Source organism: Dama dama, chromosome 24, assembly GCF_033118175.1.
Source record: "Dama dama isolate Ldn47 chromosome 24, ASM3311817v1, whole genome shotgun sequence".
In the NCBI taxonomy this organism is placed as follows: Eukaryota; Metazoa; Chordata; class Mammalia; order Artiodactyla; family Cervidae; genus Dama; species Dama dama.
Genome location: NC_083704.1, coordinates 46,935,978 through 46,955,109, shown reverse-complemented (window position 1 = coordinate 46,955,109; position 19,132 = coordinate 46,935,978). Strand labels below are relative to the sequence as shown.

The 19,132-nt window shown below is 39.0% G+C and overlaps 1 protein-coding gene across 9 annotated transcripts in view; it reads right to left on the bottom strand.

Annotated features, from left to right (window-relative positions):
• The window catches only part of CFAP20DC (CFAP20 domain containing), a 264,689-nt gene that overhangs the window by 60,439 nt on the left and 185,118 nt on the right, over positions 1-19,132 (bottom strand). For all 9 annotated transcript variants that reach the window (XM_061128207.1, XM_061128199.1, XM_061128203.1 and 6 more), the window contains one exon: positions 11,568-11,771. In XM_061128207.1, coding sequence (XP_060984190.1) covers positions 11,568-11,771 — 204 coding nt within the window. The remainder of the gene's footprint in view (positions 1-11,567; positions 11,772-19,132) is intronic.

The following is a 19,132-nucleotide window of genomic DNA, read 5'->3' as shown; positions in this document are numbered from 1 at the left end:
AAAGGTTGCTATTTCCAGATACAACAAAACAAAATGTCTCCTGGAACTAACGCTGCATAGCAAATGTTAGCAATAGACTGGAGACTCAGAGATAAGGAATATACATATATTTATATCTCAATATTACTAAATTTGCAATGATATTATCTATTTTCATTATTAGATACAGCATATACATATATTTATATCCCAATGTTACTAAATTTGCAAGGACAATGGCTACTTTCATTATTGGAATTGCACATATAAATCTTAGGTCAAGGCAGTCAGTTTCCCCTAGCATAATAGAACCTCAAGCATTAATCACAGAACTGAAAGAACTGATACCAATACCTAACAAAAATATGAAATCTGAATTTTCTCCTCCGCAAGAAACCTTTTCCAAAACATAGCTAAACAACTACATTTCATGTAAGCCTTAAATACTTGCCTCCAACGCGACTTGATGTTTTTCCTTTGTTCTATAAAGGGAGAAAATTCCATTATATCTGATAGAAATTCTTTTTGAACATCTCCTCAAAGTATTTCTTTTATGTGGTTAGCAACCATGTAATTCTAATATGAAAACCATTTTTAACACTCTCATTTCATTACAATTTTTGAATTTTGGTATACATGTCTGAATAGCATTTAAAGGACTTCTGTTACTTCCTTACTTAATGGGGTTGGTGTTAAGGTTTTAAGGTGTTAAGGTTTTCTCAGGCATAATGTGGCCCCAGCTGAAGAAAACAGTGTGGCAATGATGCCTGTACATAAAAGGCACATATTCCTTATTTTCCACATATTCCTTAACTTAATGGGTCCTAAAATATTAATGACATGGGTGATGGGAATTCTTTAAACCGTTTTTCTCTATAAATAATCTCTTGGAAGTGTTTCTTTAAATCAAACACCCTGTCTGATAATCACAGTCACTTAGCCTATCTGTGATGCACCATGAATTTAAATGTGCTCAGATACTTTGGTAATTGAACGAATATCAATACATCACCATTTCAGTAATAAGAAAAACAGCTGGGAGAACAGTAGAAGGAAAAACATATCATAAGACATATTTGATCTCACTGGAGAAATAAGACTTCCAGCACTTTGCAAGTAAAATTTAGTTCTATGATTTAGGCTTTATTATTTCACAGCAAAAAAGGAATTAGTAAGCAAAAGGCCTAACAGGTTCTCTAGACCAACTCACAGTGGTGTAGAAATACTCCCAGTAATATATTCATTAGTATTCATCCAGAATTTCAGCTGTACTCAGGCCTCTAGTGAATGGATCTCCACCTATTTACTTTTTGAAGCATTTAAATAATTCTCTAAGCATCACAGTTCTGCTATTCAGACAAATTTCTGTTTTCCTAATTTTATGCTGTTAATTCTATTTTACACCTGTCCCTAACTCCCTTCTTCCAAATGACTCACTTCACTCTCTGGAGAACAGAAATGGTTACAGAATGCTGTTTGGTTTGTGACCCAGTTCTCACTTAGGCAAACATGCCCTTCCACGTTTGCTCATGTTTCTATAAAACAGACACAATGATACAAGGAGTAAAGAAAATACACTAACATAAAAGATTCACATTCACAGTGATTTTAAAGTGTAAGAAAACAGAGAAATAATCAGTGTAAACTTTTTGAAGTAATAAGGACTACTGACATGAATAGACAGAAAGGTAAATAAAAAAATTTCAGTTAAAAATAACTGCAAGGTGGTGGAACCAGGTCTGAATACCCAATTCTTTAACTTAATTTTTACTATTGAAAACTATGTTTTTACCCCCAAATGTTTTATTCAATAGCTAACTGAAATTTAATAGTAGCATATCATGGTAAAGCATTCTGACTCATACATGTAACTGCTAAAACTGACATAAACCCCAACTGCTAATGACTCTGTCGGGGAAGGATCCAAGTCTTGCTTTGAGGAGGGTACGATACAAAATGGGGTGGCCTCAGTTCCCCCTCTGTACATGTCTTCTAATTTCATAATCACGTTCAGGGACAGGAAGGGATTATGGCAATGATGCAGCTAAAAAGATTCTTTATGATACTCCAATTCCCACGACTTTGCTTTTAATGCTTTCAAAAGGCAGAGCTTTCACTTTAATGATGTCTTTTTGTTTTCCCGGCCCACATCAGAATGGCCTAATTGCTTCTAACAGCTCTCTGAACACGATGTGGGTGGAGGCAGGGGTAACAGATGAACTGTCTGAAGTCAAACATCCCCATCCACAAATGGAATAGATATGTTTCTATACATGTGCAGCAGTAAACCAATTTCAACTACTTCTAGGTAGGGAACATTCCATGAAAGCACCAGTTAAAAAAAATAAGATCAATTTTTTAATTTTGGAATTCAGCAAGAAGCAGCACAGGAATAATAACGAACACCTACAAATGACCAGTCCATGGAATTCTCCAGGCCAGAATACTGGAGAGGGTAGCCTTTCCCTTCTCCAGGGGATCTTCCCAACCCAGGGATGGAACCCAGGTCTCCTGCATTGCAGGCGGATTCTTTACCAGCTAAGCCACGAGGGAAGCCCTACAAATAACCAAGACAACAATAAGTAATAACAGTAGTAACTGATATTTATTGAGGACTTGCTCTGTGTTAAATCCTTGTTGGACTTCCCTGGTGGCTCAGAAGGTAAAGCGTCTGCCTACAATGCGGGAGACCTGGGTTCAATCCCTGGGTTGGGAAAAACCCCTGGAGAAGAAAATGGCAACCCATTCCAGTATTCTTACCTGGAAGATCCCATGGATGGTGGAGCCTGGTAGGCTACAGTCCATGGGGTCGCAAAGAGTGGGACACAACTGAGCTACTTCACTTTTTCACTTTTTTCAATTTTTTCACAGTTCTATGAAATAGATAGGATTAACAACTGCATCTAAAGGAGGAGGAAATAGGATTCTGTAGCCCTTTCTGTTCTCCAGAGGGTGGAGTGATCATTTGAAGAAGGGGGTGTTAACCTAAGGTCATGCCAGTCAGGAAATAGTGGGGCCTGAATTTGAACCCATCCAGTTTCATTCCTCAGTTTACCCTCTTAATCAGTAAGTTGCAGGGCTTAATCTAGCTCAGAGGTTCACTTAAATCAGTAAATAAATAAGTTTTGAATAACAAATATGACAAACTCAGTTCAGTTAATGGCAGGAAGAAAAAGTGGTCCTGAAATACATGCATTTGATATATGTAGGACTATCTCCTTACCATAAATTAAATTCATTTGATTTCATTCTTCTGACATGTAACTATATATTTAAAATCAAAGAAAATGTTTGCCACATTGCTAAATTTGGGACAACATAAGCTATAATAGACAACCCTCTAAGAAAGAGAAAAGTTTATTTCATGAAGTGACGTTCATAGTCATTAAACACACAACAACTTGCACATTTTAATATTTTCTCCTGACAGCACAGATACCACACTGACTCCAGTATTAGTTTTTGTATATCATTTCTATAGTGGTATAAAGAACAGCTTGCTCATCTGATTTATCTGCAGCTTAGCACAATCAACCAGGAGGATTAAAAGACAACTCATTATACCCAAAGACAGCTGAGAAGTTAATGAATCTGTAGATCAGAACAAAGTAAGACCTATTAACTAGAAAGAGCCTGAAATGCTAGTATATTACATACTGTACACATAGCAGCCAGCAACCATCATGTAAAACACTGATACATTTATGAGCCAAGGAGTGGAACAGAGCCTAGAAACTTGGGACCTTGTCCTCTGGGTGGCGCTGTTGCTATGCGCTAGAGTCGGGAAAACACCACACATGAAATGAACTATCACTGAGCACAAGAAGCTCTGCTTTTCCAGGATCAAGCAGCTAGACATTTTGGGGTGAGGGAGAGAAGTGAAGGCCAAATTAAAGAACAGGAGATAAGATAATCCTGTCATGTTAAAAGGTAAAGGAAATATTTTTCTGTTGTTATGTTAAAATCTATGAAAATGGCAAAAAAATGTTGCAAGGTTAATCAAGACCATAAATAACTTGTCTGAGAAATTCACCATATGCTTGCAATTTTATTAAGTGCATTTTGCCTCGTTTTTCTCCAAATATTATGCTCTGCAGTATGCCACGTTGATGGATGCATGCGAAGATTTTTTTTTTTTTTAAAACAAGCTGAGGAGACTTATGTGCTTGATATTAGGTCATGGGAATTAACTTAGAGGAAGATGGTTTTGAGGCATCTGCTTACAAAGTATCACATGAGGCATGCTTTTCTTCAATTTAGATTAGATGTGGGACAGAGAAATAATGAAATATTGGAAAAATGAGTTAAGTCAAGCTCTGAGGGGTCAGTCTGAATGCTAAGCTCACATCAAAACAAGCACACTAGAACCTCAGCCCACCCTTACAGCCTTCAGTGGTCACAAAAAGAGAAAATATCCTAGAAATCTTTCCTGATCACTCAAGTGGTCCTTTGAGGAGAGCATCTTTGGGAGAGCCACAAATTACAGTCAGCGTCAGCTTATTACCTGAGGTCCTAAAGCACACACACTGCATGCACACGTTTGTTCCCACAATGCCAACACAGTGAAGGGCCTCTATTACTCCCATTTTACAGGTGGTCACGCTAGCAAAAGGCAGAGCTGGGGTTTGAGAACAGGCTGGCTGACACAGAGTCTAAATTATTTTGGTCGTCACTTTTTCCATTAACAGCTATTCCTCTTCTGAAAAGGAACCACATACCACATATGCATACACACACACACACGCACACACCCCTCAAGACATAGCTTTATGCTCTTATCAATCAAAATCCTTCGCCAAAATAAAATTCACTTAAGAATCCATTATAACTAACTCCTAGCTCTCTTCCAAAGGCTGCCTAGAGCCCAGTTTTTGAATAAATCTCATGAGGGCTACTCCTAACAGAACTCTCCAAAATTGATTACTTGCAGCCTGGTTTCAACAGAAGTTGAAAAGTATTGTTTTAATTGAATTTGGTTCTAAGTTAGAAACTTTGAAAAATTTGTCTGTCAAATGCCAATGGATTTCTTAGTAGGTTTGATTTATTTAGCAAGAGATGCTTACAAAAGTCAATTTGCTATGAGAAATATGGTTACATTTAATTACACTTTTAAACGATTAATTTATTATATCTAAACACTTTTTAAACAGTACATATTACTCTGAACTGCACAGATGCTGAGGAAAGCTGAGAAACCAAAGCCTGTGATAAACACAATAGACCTTACTAAAGACTTGTTTTACTCTCTGTAGGCTTCCCGGTTTGACTGCAATGTGTGTGAAGTCATTAAGTAAAGATGGCAAACTGAATGTGACCTACCTAAATCTTCTTTCTAAACTACTATCACTAAATCTTGCCCAGAGGGAGACTTTTCCTTTTTGTGTGTATTTAGTATCCATTTATTAAATCTTGAATGTAAAATACTACCAGCATCATTCAGGACATTTAAGCAAAGTACAGCTAATGTTTTTTTTGGAATTTTGATAAAACTACCTTACTTTAGAGTAAAAAAGGAATCTTTTAATATTATTGACTGATTTACTGAACCAAACAACTCACAACCAGCGGTGACTGAGTGTGACCTCACGCTAGGCCCTGTGCTTGGCACAGTCCTGCCTTCAAGGAGCTCACAACCAGGCTCGAGGGATGTTGATGACAGTGGTTACCTGATGTGGTAAGTGCTATCACCAAAGATATTGGGAGCCAGAGAAGAAAGAAAATAATTCTATGCAGGAGAGAGGGTTTCATGAAGATGGGACATTTGAGTTGGGCCTTCAAACACAGAAGTGTTCAAGGTAGACAAGAGGGAAGGAGGGTCTCCAGGCAGAGAAGAGGGTATGGGGTAATGGCATCGCTAATAGAATGTGGACAAAAGGCAGGGCCATGATGTGTGAGCTGCAGTGTAGCTGGAGTAAGCAGCAGTGTTGTTGGGTCAGGAGTGGGCAGTGATTATGAGGGAAGCAAAAATTCATTTCAAGTCCTGTTAGAGGTGATGGAGGAAAAAAGGCACTAAGAGGAGGTAATATTGTTAAAGGAGATAATTGATTCTCCTCCTTTCAGAACCTGGAATTCTCTTTCTCCTCTCTTTATTTGACGAGCTTACACTCATTCTCGAACTCTGGCTTACCTGCCGTCTTCTCTGTGAGAACATCCCTGAAACCAACAAGTAGAATTAATTATTCCCTCGCACGTGTACCCTCGTCTCTTTATCTTATTATCACTCTCTGTTATCATAATAATGATATCTTGTTATCATTCTCTTACAGTGAGCTGTTTACCTCCAATATGCTGAGTATCTCAAGGCTGTTCAGTTCAGTTCAGTTGCTCCGTCATGTCTGACTCTTTGCGACCCCATGGACTACAGCATGTCAGGCCTCCCTGTCCATCACCAACTCCCGGAGCTTACTCAAACTCATGTCCATTAAGTCAGTAATGTCATCCAACCATCTCATCCTCTGTCGTCCCCTTCTCCTCTCGCCTTCAATCTTTGCCAGCATCAGGGTCTTTTCAAATGAGTCAGCTCTTCGCATCAGGTGTCCAAAGTATTGGAGTTTCAGCCTCAACATCAGTCCTTCCAATGAATATTCAGGACTCATCTCCTTTAGGATGGACTGGTTGGATCTCCTTGCAGTCCAAGGGACTCTCAAGAGTCTTCTCCAACACCACAGTTCAAAAGCATCAATTCTTTGGCACTCAGTTTTCTTTATAGTCCAACTTTCACACCCATACATGACTACTGGAAAAACCATAGCCTTGACTAGACAGACCTTTGTTGACAAAGTAATGTCTCTGCTTTTTAATATGCTGTCTAGGTTGGTTATAACTTTCCTTCCAAGGAGTGTCTTTTTATTTCATGGCTGCAGTGATTTTGGAGCCCCAAAAAGTAAAGTCCGCCACTGTTTCCACTGTTTCTCCATCTATTTGCCATGATCTTAGTGTTCTGAATGTTGAGTTTTAAGCCAACTTTTTTCACTTTTTTTCACTCCTCTTTCACTTTCATCAGGAGGGTTTTTAGTTCTTCACTTTCTGCCATAAGGGTGCTGTTATCTGCATATCTGAGGTTATTGATATTTCTCCGGGCAGTCTTGATTCCAGCTTGTGCTTCATCCAGCCCAGAGTTTCTCATGATGTACTCTGCATGTAAGTTAAATAAGCAGGGTGACAATATACAGCCTTGACGTACTCCTTTTCCTATTTGGAACCATTCTGTTGTTCCATGTCCAGTTCTAACTGTTGCTTCTAACCTGCATACAGATTTCTCAAGAGGCAGGTCAGGTGGTCTGGTATGCCCATCTCTTTCAGAGTTTTCCACAGTTTATTGTGATCCACACAGTCAAAGGCTTTGGCATAGTCAATAAAGCAGAAATAGATGTTTTTCTGGAACTCTCTTGCTTTTTCAATGATCCAGTGGATGTTGGCAAAGGGCAGACAGACTGAAAACCATCATCACAGAAAACTAACCAATCTAATCACATGGGCCATAGCCTTGTCTAACCCAATGAAACTATGAGCCATGCCGTGTAGGGCCACTCAAGACGGACAGGTCATGGTGGAGAGTTCTGACAAAATGTGGTCCACTGAGAAGGGAACGTCAAACCACTTCAGTATTTTTGCCTTGAGAACCCCATGAATAGTATGAACAGTATCTCAAGGGTGAGGAAAGACTTGTTTGTATCCCCAGCACAGTCCACAGAAGATTGTACCACTCAAAAAATATTTGGGATGAATTAATATGGGACAGACAAGCTAGGCTGCAGTGAGTGTTAGCATGGAGATAATCTGGCTCTTGTGACAGAAAGGAAGCTGCCTCTCTCAGTGAGCCTGGAGAAGGATTACAGAAGGCTTTGGAGCTGAGTCTTAAGAGAGAAACTGGTACAAGGTACAAGGATGCATGCAAAGTGCCTTTAGGGGATTACCACTGGGATTAAAGCATGGGGAGAAAGGTGGAGAGCAGTGAGAGATGATCCTGGAGAGGGGGGCAGGTCTCAGATCATGGTGGGGGGACCGTGTATGCCAGGCTAAAGAGGCAGTGAGGAGTTACAAAAGGGCTTCATGTAGGGATGAGATCACATCAGATATGGTCTTTAGAGAGATAGTGTGAATAATAATGACAATAATAATGACAACTAATCTTAATTTATTAATTGCTTATCATGCCTCAGACACAGTGCCATGTGCTTGACAAGGTCACAGCTTAGATGTGAACCTTGGCGATTTGACTTCAGAGCCTATGCTCCTAACCACCACGTTATAGTGCTCGGACTGCAGGCACCTTAGTATCAGGAAATCGATGAGGGAATTTGGATAAGAAATGAAATACCAAAGCTATGGTATTAGATGAAGTAAAGTGAAGTCACTCAGTCGTGTCCGACTCTTTGAGACCCCTATGGACTGTAACCTGCCAGGCTCCTTCGTCCATGGGATTTTCCAGGCAAGAATACTGGATTGGGTTGCCATTTCCTTTTCCAGGGGATTTTCCTGACCCAGGGATCAAACCCAGGTCTCCCACACTGCAGGCAGACTCTTTACTGTCTGGGCCACTTTCGATGTGAGCATGGTATTAGATAGGGAGGGTTAAGAGGTAAAAAGGAGAGGGGATTCTCAGGATTTGGAGACCAACTGGGTGTGGTAAATGAAGGGGTGGGAGAAGTGGAGATGTCTCTTAAATTTCTGGTTTGAGTGTCAGTGTGGAGGATGGTGCCATCACTGTGACATAAGAAAAGCAGGATATCACTGTGACGAAGTTACATCTTCTTCCATTGCTTCTTTTTCATTGCCCTGGTACAACTTCTACAAAGAAAATCGTGAGCTCCCAGAAAAGACCATAGTAGTTCTTGTAAATTGCTCTATTTAGACTCTATACAAGCAACAAGATGCAGAATTCATTAAGGAATGCAATTTTTCATTTGTTGATAGTTCCAATATTGAAATAGACTGAGTTTGATGGAATAATAAATATATCTTATGAATACCAAAGGTAGGTTTTTCAATTATTTTCTCTGTCTAAAAAAACAGACTCAATTTCAATTTCTTATTTGGTCAAGTAGAGGGGTTATTAAGTTCATTACCAATGGTTATTTTCAGCTGTAGACTTTTACAGCGAAGTAGTTGTGATGCATGGGGACTTTAGTCCTTGCCACAACAGGACAGTGATGAGGACAGGGTATCCAGGGCAACTAAGAGTTCAGCCTTTTCAGTCTTGAATAATCACTTTCCAGCTTGCCCTTTGTAATGCTGGGTCTCTGAGCTACTTCATGACAGAATCAGTTTGTTCAGGAGGCCACTATTCTCTTTCTTACTTTTGGTTTAAATGGCTGCTAAGAAATATTTTATAAGAAAGGCAGTATTTCAATTCCACTGTAAATGGCATTGGCAAAAATCTGCAACTTACTCTTCTGTTCTTAGCTCTGGCTATCAGGGTACTCTGAGTAACCAGCACACAGGGGTATGTTTTTCTAGGTGGGTAGGTACTCTTTAGGACCAAGGTTGCTTGAGGTGTTATGTATGCTTGATAATTCAGTTTAATGAAAGCACAGCTAAATAAGGCAAGACCAACCTGGGAGGGTGGTCAAGGTGGTAAAAAGAACACTAAAGAAAACCTAATACCATCGCCCCCACTACCCCTTATGCTTAGAACCAATTTCTATTCCTCATCTGTGATTTGGAAGTTCTCTCCAGAGTAGAAATCTCAACTTCTGCTAGATATTCATAGCACTCAATTGACAATTAAGTCACATATCAAGAAGTCCACATCATGGAGGCTGGAAGCTTAGATTTGAGAGTCATGCCAAACTAATTCTGTGTCACTTTACTCAAGAGTCTGTTTTCTCATCTGAAAATGGGAACTCAACAGTGCTTACTACATAGGATAGCAGCAAGGAGTAAGTGAGAAACACAATGCCTAGTGTCAGGGCCTCTGAGATTTCTAAGAGCTACAAAGAAAGTGGAGATCTGGGGGAAAAAAAAAGCTACTTTAAAATAGAAAATGAAAACTGAAAAATTGATATTTAACTCAATACTTAAAACATAACTTATCCACTGTTAACTACACTTAACCTTTATGTAATTTTATATAGGCATGAATCAAAGGTGCACAGTTTTATATTTCCTTTCAAAAACTGTCTGGTAAAATATCATATTTATTACTGGATTTGAAAGTGCGTTTTAATATGTTTGATCTGATGTTGAATGTAGCATTATAAGTAAATGTTTGTTTGGTCTATGGAGATCTTAAATGCTTTTAGGTTCTTAAATGGCAGCTCTAATTACCATTATTATAATAAAGATTTTATTCTTCTGCCCCATGACATTTCTTACATTGTGACTGACTGTTCTGTGAATGTTTCTGCCTTGTCTTTTCAATTAAACCATAAGATCCATGAGGATCATACTGAAGAATAGATGGAGTAAAATCACTGGGCTTTCTTTTGGGTTCTACCACTGAGCAGGTATGGAAGCTTGAGTCCAGAATTTAGTTTCTTCAATTGAAAAACAGGCAGACTGTGGCCTGCTCCAGGCCGCCTGCTAGTTTACAGAGAAAATGAAGGGCTGCATTTAAGAGTGCTTTAACCATATAAACATACAGGATAGTATAAGCTTTGCTGAAGCACCTGCAATGCCTCTCATGGCCAGAGACATAGGGAGGAGTTAGCAAAAATCCGGTGACTTCCAAAAACGTTTTTTTCTGCCACCACATTCAAGCAATACTTGGTTTAGCTATGCTGCTGCTGCTAAGTCACTTCAGTCGTGTCCGACTCTGTGAGACCCCACAGACGGCAGCCCATCAGGCTCCCCCATCCTGGGATTCTCCAGGCAAGAACACTGGAATGGGTTGCCATTTCCTTCTCCAATGCATGAAAGTGAAAAGTGAAAGTAAAGTTGCTCAGTCGTGTCCGACTCTTAGCAACCCCATGGACTGCAGACTACCAGGCTCCTCCGTCCATGGGATATTCCAGGCAACAGCACTGGAGTGGGTTGCCATTGGTTTAGCTATAGTCTCTTTCTTTTTGTTCATTCATTTAATGGATACTTTAAGAACACATACTGAGCCTGTTCTACGTGCCAGGGCTTGTGCTAGGGATCTAAGAATGCAATGAAATACCTAGAGTCTACAGTAAAATTATCCTTTTTCTTTCATTTTCATGTAGGGTTTTATATCTTACCACACAATTAACATACATTATCTGAACGTGCAAACTAAGTCACTTTAGTAGTGTGACACTTTGCGACCCCATGCACTGAAGCCTGCCAGGCTCCTCTGTCCATGGGGTTCTCCAGGCAAGAATATGGAGTGGGTTGCCAGGGCCTTCTCCAGGAGATCTTCCCGACCCAGGAATCAAACCTGGATCTCCCGCATTGCAGGTCAGATTCTTTATCGTTTCAGTCACCGGGGAAGCCCATTATCTGAAGATAAATAAGATAATTTAAAACAAGACAATGCCTCCAGTATTACAACACTATTTCAGAACAGTCTTCATGGGAAGTGTTCTCATTCGGCCCTACTTTTCCCAGGCAAGGCTGGGCTTTGTTAAGGAGTGGCTTGATCCCTGATTAAGGCAGTAAACAAAGTTGCAAATCCCTGGACTCACAGGTGGCAGGCAGGAGTTCCACGTGGTTGTGTCGTCACTGCTGGTGCTTATGCTGACATTACAGTTGTCAACCTGGGATGCGCTCAGGCCATAGGGAGCCCCAGTGTCCTCCAGTTCTTCGTTCTGTTGCCGTCGTAGGCTGGTGAGCATTTGCAACTCAGATTCACTAATCTCACTGGGCTGATAGTTTCTCCAGTCATACTCCTGAGCAAGAGAGAAGAAATTGAAAGAGCAATGAGTCATTTGGCCTTTCTTAATTTTATGGGCTACCAGTAAATGCTACTCTACAGCCTTAGCCCCTACAATGGCTCCCCATTGACAAAGAGGCCCAGATCCTTAATATGCCTTCACATGATGCCCCTGCCGGCTGCCTCACTTTGTCGTCTTCTCCTGACATGTCAATCACACTGTCCTTCATTCAGGTCCTCAGAAGCATCAAACCCACTCTTGCCTTAGAACCCAAACATGCCAGTTCTTGTGTGCTAATGCCCACCTGTCCATTAGGGCCCAGATTATGTGTTTATCTTCAGAAACACTTTTCCCGACAGTTCAAAACTGGGTCAGTTCCTCCACATTATGTGCTCTCAAGAGAATCCCACAGTGTACATTTTTAGCACCATCACAGCCGCAGGTACCTAACTGGTTTTGGAGTCCACAGGTAGTCTATGAGGGCTGCAAAGGCAAGCTCCACGACTGCCTTACTTCCATTGTATTTCCCATACCTGGAGCCCAACTGGTATTGGAGGACTGACTAAACAAAAATTCAAAACGGTTTTTTGGAAAAGAAAAAAATCACCTTTCATAAAAAAGTCTGGTTTATAAGAGAATTGATAAATTTCATCAGTGTGAACACTAGGATCAAATAAATTCAACTAACAGTAAGAATGAAGATAACTAATGTTGTTAAAAGCCATCAAATAAACTATGAGCTGAGGATGGGAACAGGTAAGGTCTGAAAGCCAGAAAGACCTCAGAGCTACCATAAACACTGAAACTCATATGGACTTTACTATATATATGTAATCTGTCAAGTCTATGACTATAAATCTTCAGAGGCTAGTATAAATATTATTTCAATGTACAGGGAAGAAACTGGCATATGGAATTTTCAAACCTCTTTTCTCTGGCTTAAACCAAATCTGGTAGCTAACATTAACTTCAACATTGCTGAAATGTTAGCATCACATATGAATGAGCAGTGTGATTTACATCTAGGACTGGCATACAACTTGAAAACAAACTTGAAATCTTTTTGTACATCTGGAATCAGTGATTATGCTCAAAAAGTTTTTTTTTTTTTTCCATGACATGTAAGACTTTTTAAGATACTCAAATTTCTAAATTTGTTTTCTTGGATGACTCTCTGAGATAGCTACTGTCTTTTCTTCTGCCTCATCGGGATATAAAAGGTTAAGAGAATTACAATTGAAAAAAATTCTTAGTGTTTCTATGACACTAAAAGCTTTTTAATAAAGCATTATTATCATCATAACTTTGGGGTTATGAAAGCCTGTGATCTAATAATGTGATGTGGAGATTTTCTGCGAAGTTGCCAATGGAAACTCACTTAAATTCTTATAGTTCATGGCTTCAGCAGCTTGGCACCCTTAATAGATGTCATGAGTAAAAGAGTTCATGAGCATTTAATATGCTTAGAGAGTTCTTTGAATAAAACAGATATTACAAGAAGAAAAACAAAGTTTATATTCCAAAAAAAGGCACTTTAAAAAGGGAAAAATAAAAACAATTTAAATTCAAAAGAAAAATGGGGAGCAATAAACAAAAAGATGCCCAACATCACTGTCATTAGAGAAAGCAAATCAACACAACAATGAGGGACCAGTCACATCCACTGGGATTGTTATAATACAAAGGATAGACAGTAACAAGTGCTGACAAGGATGTGGAGAAACTGGAATCCTCATACATCACTGGTTGTGATTATAAAATGGTACAGTCACTTTGGAAAAGTTTGGTGGTTCTTCAAAACATTAAACATGGGCCATGGGGCCAGAAATTCACTTGCTGGGATATATCCAAGAGAACTAAAAATATATGTGTGTACAGAAACTTCCATATGAATGTTCATTGCCAGTATTATTCATAATAGCCCACAAGCAGAAACCACCAAATGTCCATCAGCTGATGAATGGATTTTTGTTTATCCATACAATGGAGTATTATTAGCCATAAAGATACATGACACAAGATGGATGAATGTTGAAAATATTATGCTAAGTGAAAGAAGCCTGAGACAAAAGGTCACGGATTGTATGATTTCATGTATACGAAATATACAGAAAAGGCAAGTACAGAGATAGAAGGGAGACAGGTGACCGCCCAGGGACTGGGGAGAGACAGAATGGGCAGTGATCTCTAACGACTAAGGGGCTTCTTTCTGGGGTGATGCAAATGTTCTGAAAGCAGGCTATGTTGTAGTAATGGTTACATAATGTCCTGAATGTACTAAAAACTTCTGAACTTTATGGTATATGAATTAATTATACTTCAATTGAAAAAAAAGTAGTTCAGTAATCAGATGTGAAAAAAAGACTAGCCATTTGACTTTGGGCTCAACCGTAAACACATGACTTTCTGTCCTTCAGCTTTTCTGTCAAGAAGTAGAACTAAACATTCTAACATGTCACATGGTGGTGGTGGTGGTGTAGTTGCTAAGTTGTGTCCAACTCTTATGATCCCATGGACTGTAGCCTGCCAGGCTCCTCTGTCCATGGGATTTTCCAGGTAAGAATACTAGAGAGGGTTGCCATTTCCTCCTCCAGGGGATCTTCCTGACCCAGGGATCGAACCTGGGTCTTTTGCATTGCAGGCAGAATCTTTACCACTGAGCCACCAGGGAAGCCTAACACGTCACATAGGTATGCATTGATAATACACGCTTTTAAAATGAAAAAGGAAATTTTGTTTTCACAATTTTTATTAAGAATAAAGCTTTTACATGTACTTAGTATGATTAATTCAACCATTTTATTTATTTATTATTCAATCTACAAGCCTATTCTGTGCCCGAGGTACAACCTTGGGAGCTAGGACAGAAAAACAAGAGCGAATGGGCCAGTGGTTAAGTCACACAGATCTGAGTCTGGGCCCTGGTTCCACCTTTTACCGGGTGTATGTGATTGGGAAAATCACTTTATCTTTCCATGCCTTAGTTTCTTCATCTGCAAAATGGGAGCATAGTATATACCTCATGGGATTTTCAGTGTACTAAAATACTGAGTATCAAATGCTTAGCACAGTACCTGACAAACAGCTCTACTAAGCGTCTCCAAATTTATGATTTGTGCTCTGTTGTTATTCTTTCCTCTCATTTTCTCTGGCCCCTTTCATCTATTCTGTACTATGCTAGGAGAATAAAGAAAAGGAGACACATCTCTGTTCTCATGGAGCTCACAGTGTAGAAAGGGAGAGATAACAGGTATTATAAACTGGGGTATCAACAATACATATGGGATCTAGAAAAATGGTACAGATGAATCTATTTGCAGGGCAGGAATAGAGAGGCCGGAATAGACAACAGACATGTAGACACAGTGGGGAAGTGGAGGGTGACACAAACTGAGAGAGTAGGATTGACATATATTTATGTCAATTATATATATTTTGTACAAAATTACAAAGCAATTATGCTTCAATTAAAAAAATCAGGCTATTATAATGTATCATGATCAATACTACAACAGAGATGTGACTAAGATGCAACTGTCCAGTAGAATTAGAAAAAGCCTCACAAAACCAAAAGTGAGCAGACACACCAGGGTCATGAATAGAGCAACTGGTGGCGGAGAGGTAATTAACTTAGTCTCTTGATATATTCTTGATCTGCAATCTCTTAAACCATTCCAAAACCCCAGAAAAGGCTAAATCATTTATATATATATATATATATATATATATATATAAAGGCTTGCAATAAAGTCTTCACATTGAAGTAGACCCAGCACAAGATGTCATCTAACTAAGTTATGCAACTCCTAAGAGGCAAAGTGCCTTTAGTAATTCTATCTCTGAAAGACTCAAACTGTTATGTATAACCCAATTTTGTCTCAAAATATCCTTGTAGGACAGAGGGGAGACAATATCAATCAGATTTATTTTAGGAGCAGGTAATGGGCTCAGGGCTATATAATTCAGCTGTGCTTAGATTCCCAGGCAAGTCCTTCCCTTATAAAGCCATTCGAACCATTTGTTTTCATTGATCTTTTTTCAGATAGTTTTGGGAACCTAAGTCTGTGAAGCTACAAAGGTAAGCTGTGGCCCTTGCTTTCACAGGTCTTATAATGTAGGAGGGCAATAGTTCTAAAGAAATGAGTATACAAAAAGGTTACATAAACTGAGGTACAGTATTAAGAACCACACAGAGTTTTGATAGTGATTAAAAGGAAAACCGGTAACTCCAGCAAAAGGATAAAACACAACAAACAAAAATAATCTTTCAACTTGAAGCCCTTCGCTTAACCTGTCTTCTCAAGATTTTAATGTGAAATAGCTTAACTGAGCAAACTTCTGCCTATAGAATCTGTGGTAAGAATCAATTCTACTGAACTGAGAGGGACACACACAATAGTGGTGTGGAGGCAGAATGAGACATGGCCATGGGTTAATAAAATGAGATGACCGACCTCCTTCTATTTTACATGGATGGGAGATTAATAGAACTGAGAGAAAACTGGGTCATTATTCTCACTCTGGAGCCTGTAACATTTTCGAGACTCTGAATCAGGTTTGCATTGTGACAGTGCCTGATACCTAGGACGTAGGGGACATCATGTTGTAAAAACTCTTAATAAAAGCTCTAACAAACAATCCTCTTTGTATTCTTTTAAGCTAAACCAAGACTCGAAAGGCACTACTACTACAAAAAGGATGGTGGCTCTTAGAATAGGATATGAAAGGTAACATGAGAAAAGGGAGATATACCAAATAGTCTGGTATTTCAGAAAAGAGAGAGGTCACTTCCTGTAGGATCAGGTGTCATGGAAGAGATGGTTTTTAAGCTTGGCATTGAAGGACTGATTGGAAGCATGATATGGAAGCCTATTCTAAGCATCAGGCAAGAAAACATGGGGCAAGCTAGACATATGGAGCTCATATTCATAGAAAGCATTATTTGCTTAAATATATACTGTTTTAGAAATGAAATCTATAATACTGTGCCAAAGTAACAAAGATGGAAATACCTAGAATTTTATTTAAATCTTATAAGACCAGATGGCTTCTACTTCCCTGCCCAAGTCTTATTAAAAAATCTGGGATTCTATCACAAGACATAATTTTAATAGCTTCCAAATGGAAACTACTCAAATGCCCACCAACAGTAGAATGGGTAAATAAATGGTATGAGAGCCACACAGTAGGGCACTACATAGCTCTGAAATAAGTGATATATTGACTCTTACAAAAGAAATGCTGAGCTAGAGAACCCAGACGTAAGCGAGCATACACTGGTAAAACCAGTCTTGGCGGGTGGGGGGTAGCTGTGAGGGCACAGTGAAAGCAAAGGACAGTAACTGGAAGGGAGGACAGTGGGGCTGCTGGGGAGCTGGCTTTGTTTTCTTTCTTGATTCAGATGATGATCAGTTCCTTCGGTTTGTGAAAGTCTATCAAAGTATGTGTTTATGATATGCATATTTCTTTGTGAATAAGAGCACAAAAGCCTGAGAATCAAAAAGAGATTTCCTAGGAAGTGATTAGTTATTAATCACTGGCACCTTACTATGGACAATCAGTAGGAGGAAAAAAGACAATTTGTAAGTGTGGCTGGGAGTCAGTATCATGGTAGTTTCAAATTTGTATTTATTGTTAAGAGTTTAAAAAGATGTAATTAGAAAGTTTTGGAAGTTTTTTTGAACTTCAACACGACAGCAAGAAAAGCAGAAGTCCACTTTCTAAAACTAATTTTAAATTTTAATTGGCATTTTAATTTGAAGATTAATCTTCTCCTGACTGCTATTTGCAGACAGTATTTAATCTCTACACTGACATTTTTAATACTAATAGCTGATGGTAAATTAGTGTTCTAGGACATCTCTTCTCCAACGAGCACTCCTTGAAGACTTGTTTCAAGTTCCTAAGCTACTTATCCCACATAAGAGTTTGCTCTGATTCATTGGGGGCACCGGCCTACTAAGAATAGGAATGAAGAGAAGACAGAAAGCACAAACGTGAGCTGTAAGCGGCATATACTTGAGCACACAACTCATTAACAGTATATGGGAGCTTTCACCATGTGTCTTCACCATGCAAAGATATAAATCAAAACTTAAAGACCAAGTACAACTTGAAAAACTTTACTAACTTAAGAGATGCCGTGTCAACTTGCACAGTGTAAATCAAGAGTCAGGCTATCCAAAAGAACCAACTGGTCTGAACCTAGATCATGTTTTATGTTAACAGCATTCACATGGACATAGGCATAACCAAACTCAACGATGCCTCTGAAATGTCTGTCACAAACATTTTGGCATGTGACCTGGAGACACTCAATCCATACTTCATTATTCAGGAATACCTAATCTCCCGAAATGTCTCAGGTAAAGAATTCTTGGGTAATTAAATCCAACAGTGGTAAAATTCCTTGCAAAGAGATAACTTTCGATTTTGTATATGTGGCTCTCCTCTCTCTTTTGTTTGGCATGAAAGGACTTAAAGAAAAAAAATCTTTATATTCATGTGCTCCATTTGTATAGAACAGTCTTTTAATACATGACCTAAAAAGAAATATACTTCCGTACATTTCTGCCTTGGTAGTCAGCTCGCTAATTTTCATAAAGAAATCTCTGACAAACACAGCTGAACTCTTATTAACCTTAAACAACTGATAGACAGCTTTTAATTTTCCAGGATTTAACTTCTAAGTTTTAACAATAATAGACTAGAAGGAATCTACTAACAGCAAATTAAGGAGGTTTTATATTATGCCCAAGGATATGCCATCTATAAGGTGATTGTAGCTTTGTACATTGAACAAGTATAAAGTCATTCAATAAACGGTAGTTTAGCAATTATTTAAAGACTCAAGAGGAAAACAATAAGATTGCTTATAGAGATGAAAATAGCAGAGGTAATACAACGGATGCTTCTGGAATCGGAAGATGACAGCTTTAAATAAGTTTGAACTGTTTAGAATATACATCTGGTTGTAAAACAGTAACGACAGATAAACCAACATCTGCAGTATCTGCACATTAAAATACTATAAAGCTTTAAGTGGCAATAGAAGTTAAGTTGCCACCTGATCACAGAATTTTTTCAGTGGTCTTTAACTAGGGGTGATGGTCCAGAGCGGAGGGAGTTACAGGCTTTTCTGACCAGAATTCCTGGGTTTGATACTCTGCCTTGTCACTTATATGTGAACTAGCCAAATCTCTCTCCTTCCTTGTCTGTCAAATAAGTCAGTCCTCTCAAGGGGGAAGATGGAGACTGGAGATAATGTGGGACACCTTGTAGAACCTGGCGCATGGCAAGTACTCCTGATCTTTAAGGCCACCCTGCTGGGTTATGGGCGAAGTGTTCTACATGCACTCATTTAATACTTAACAACC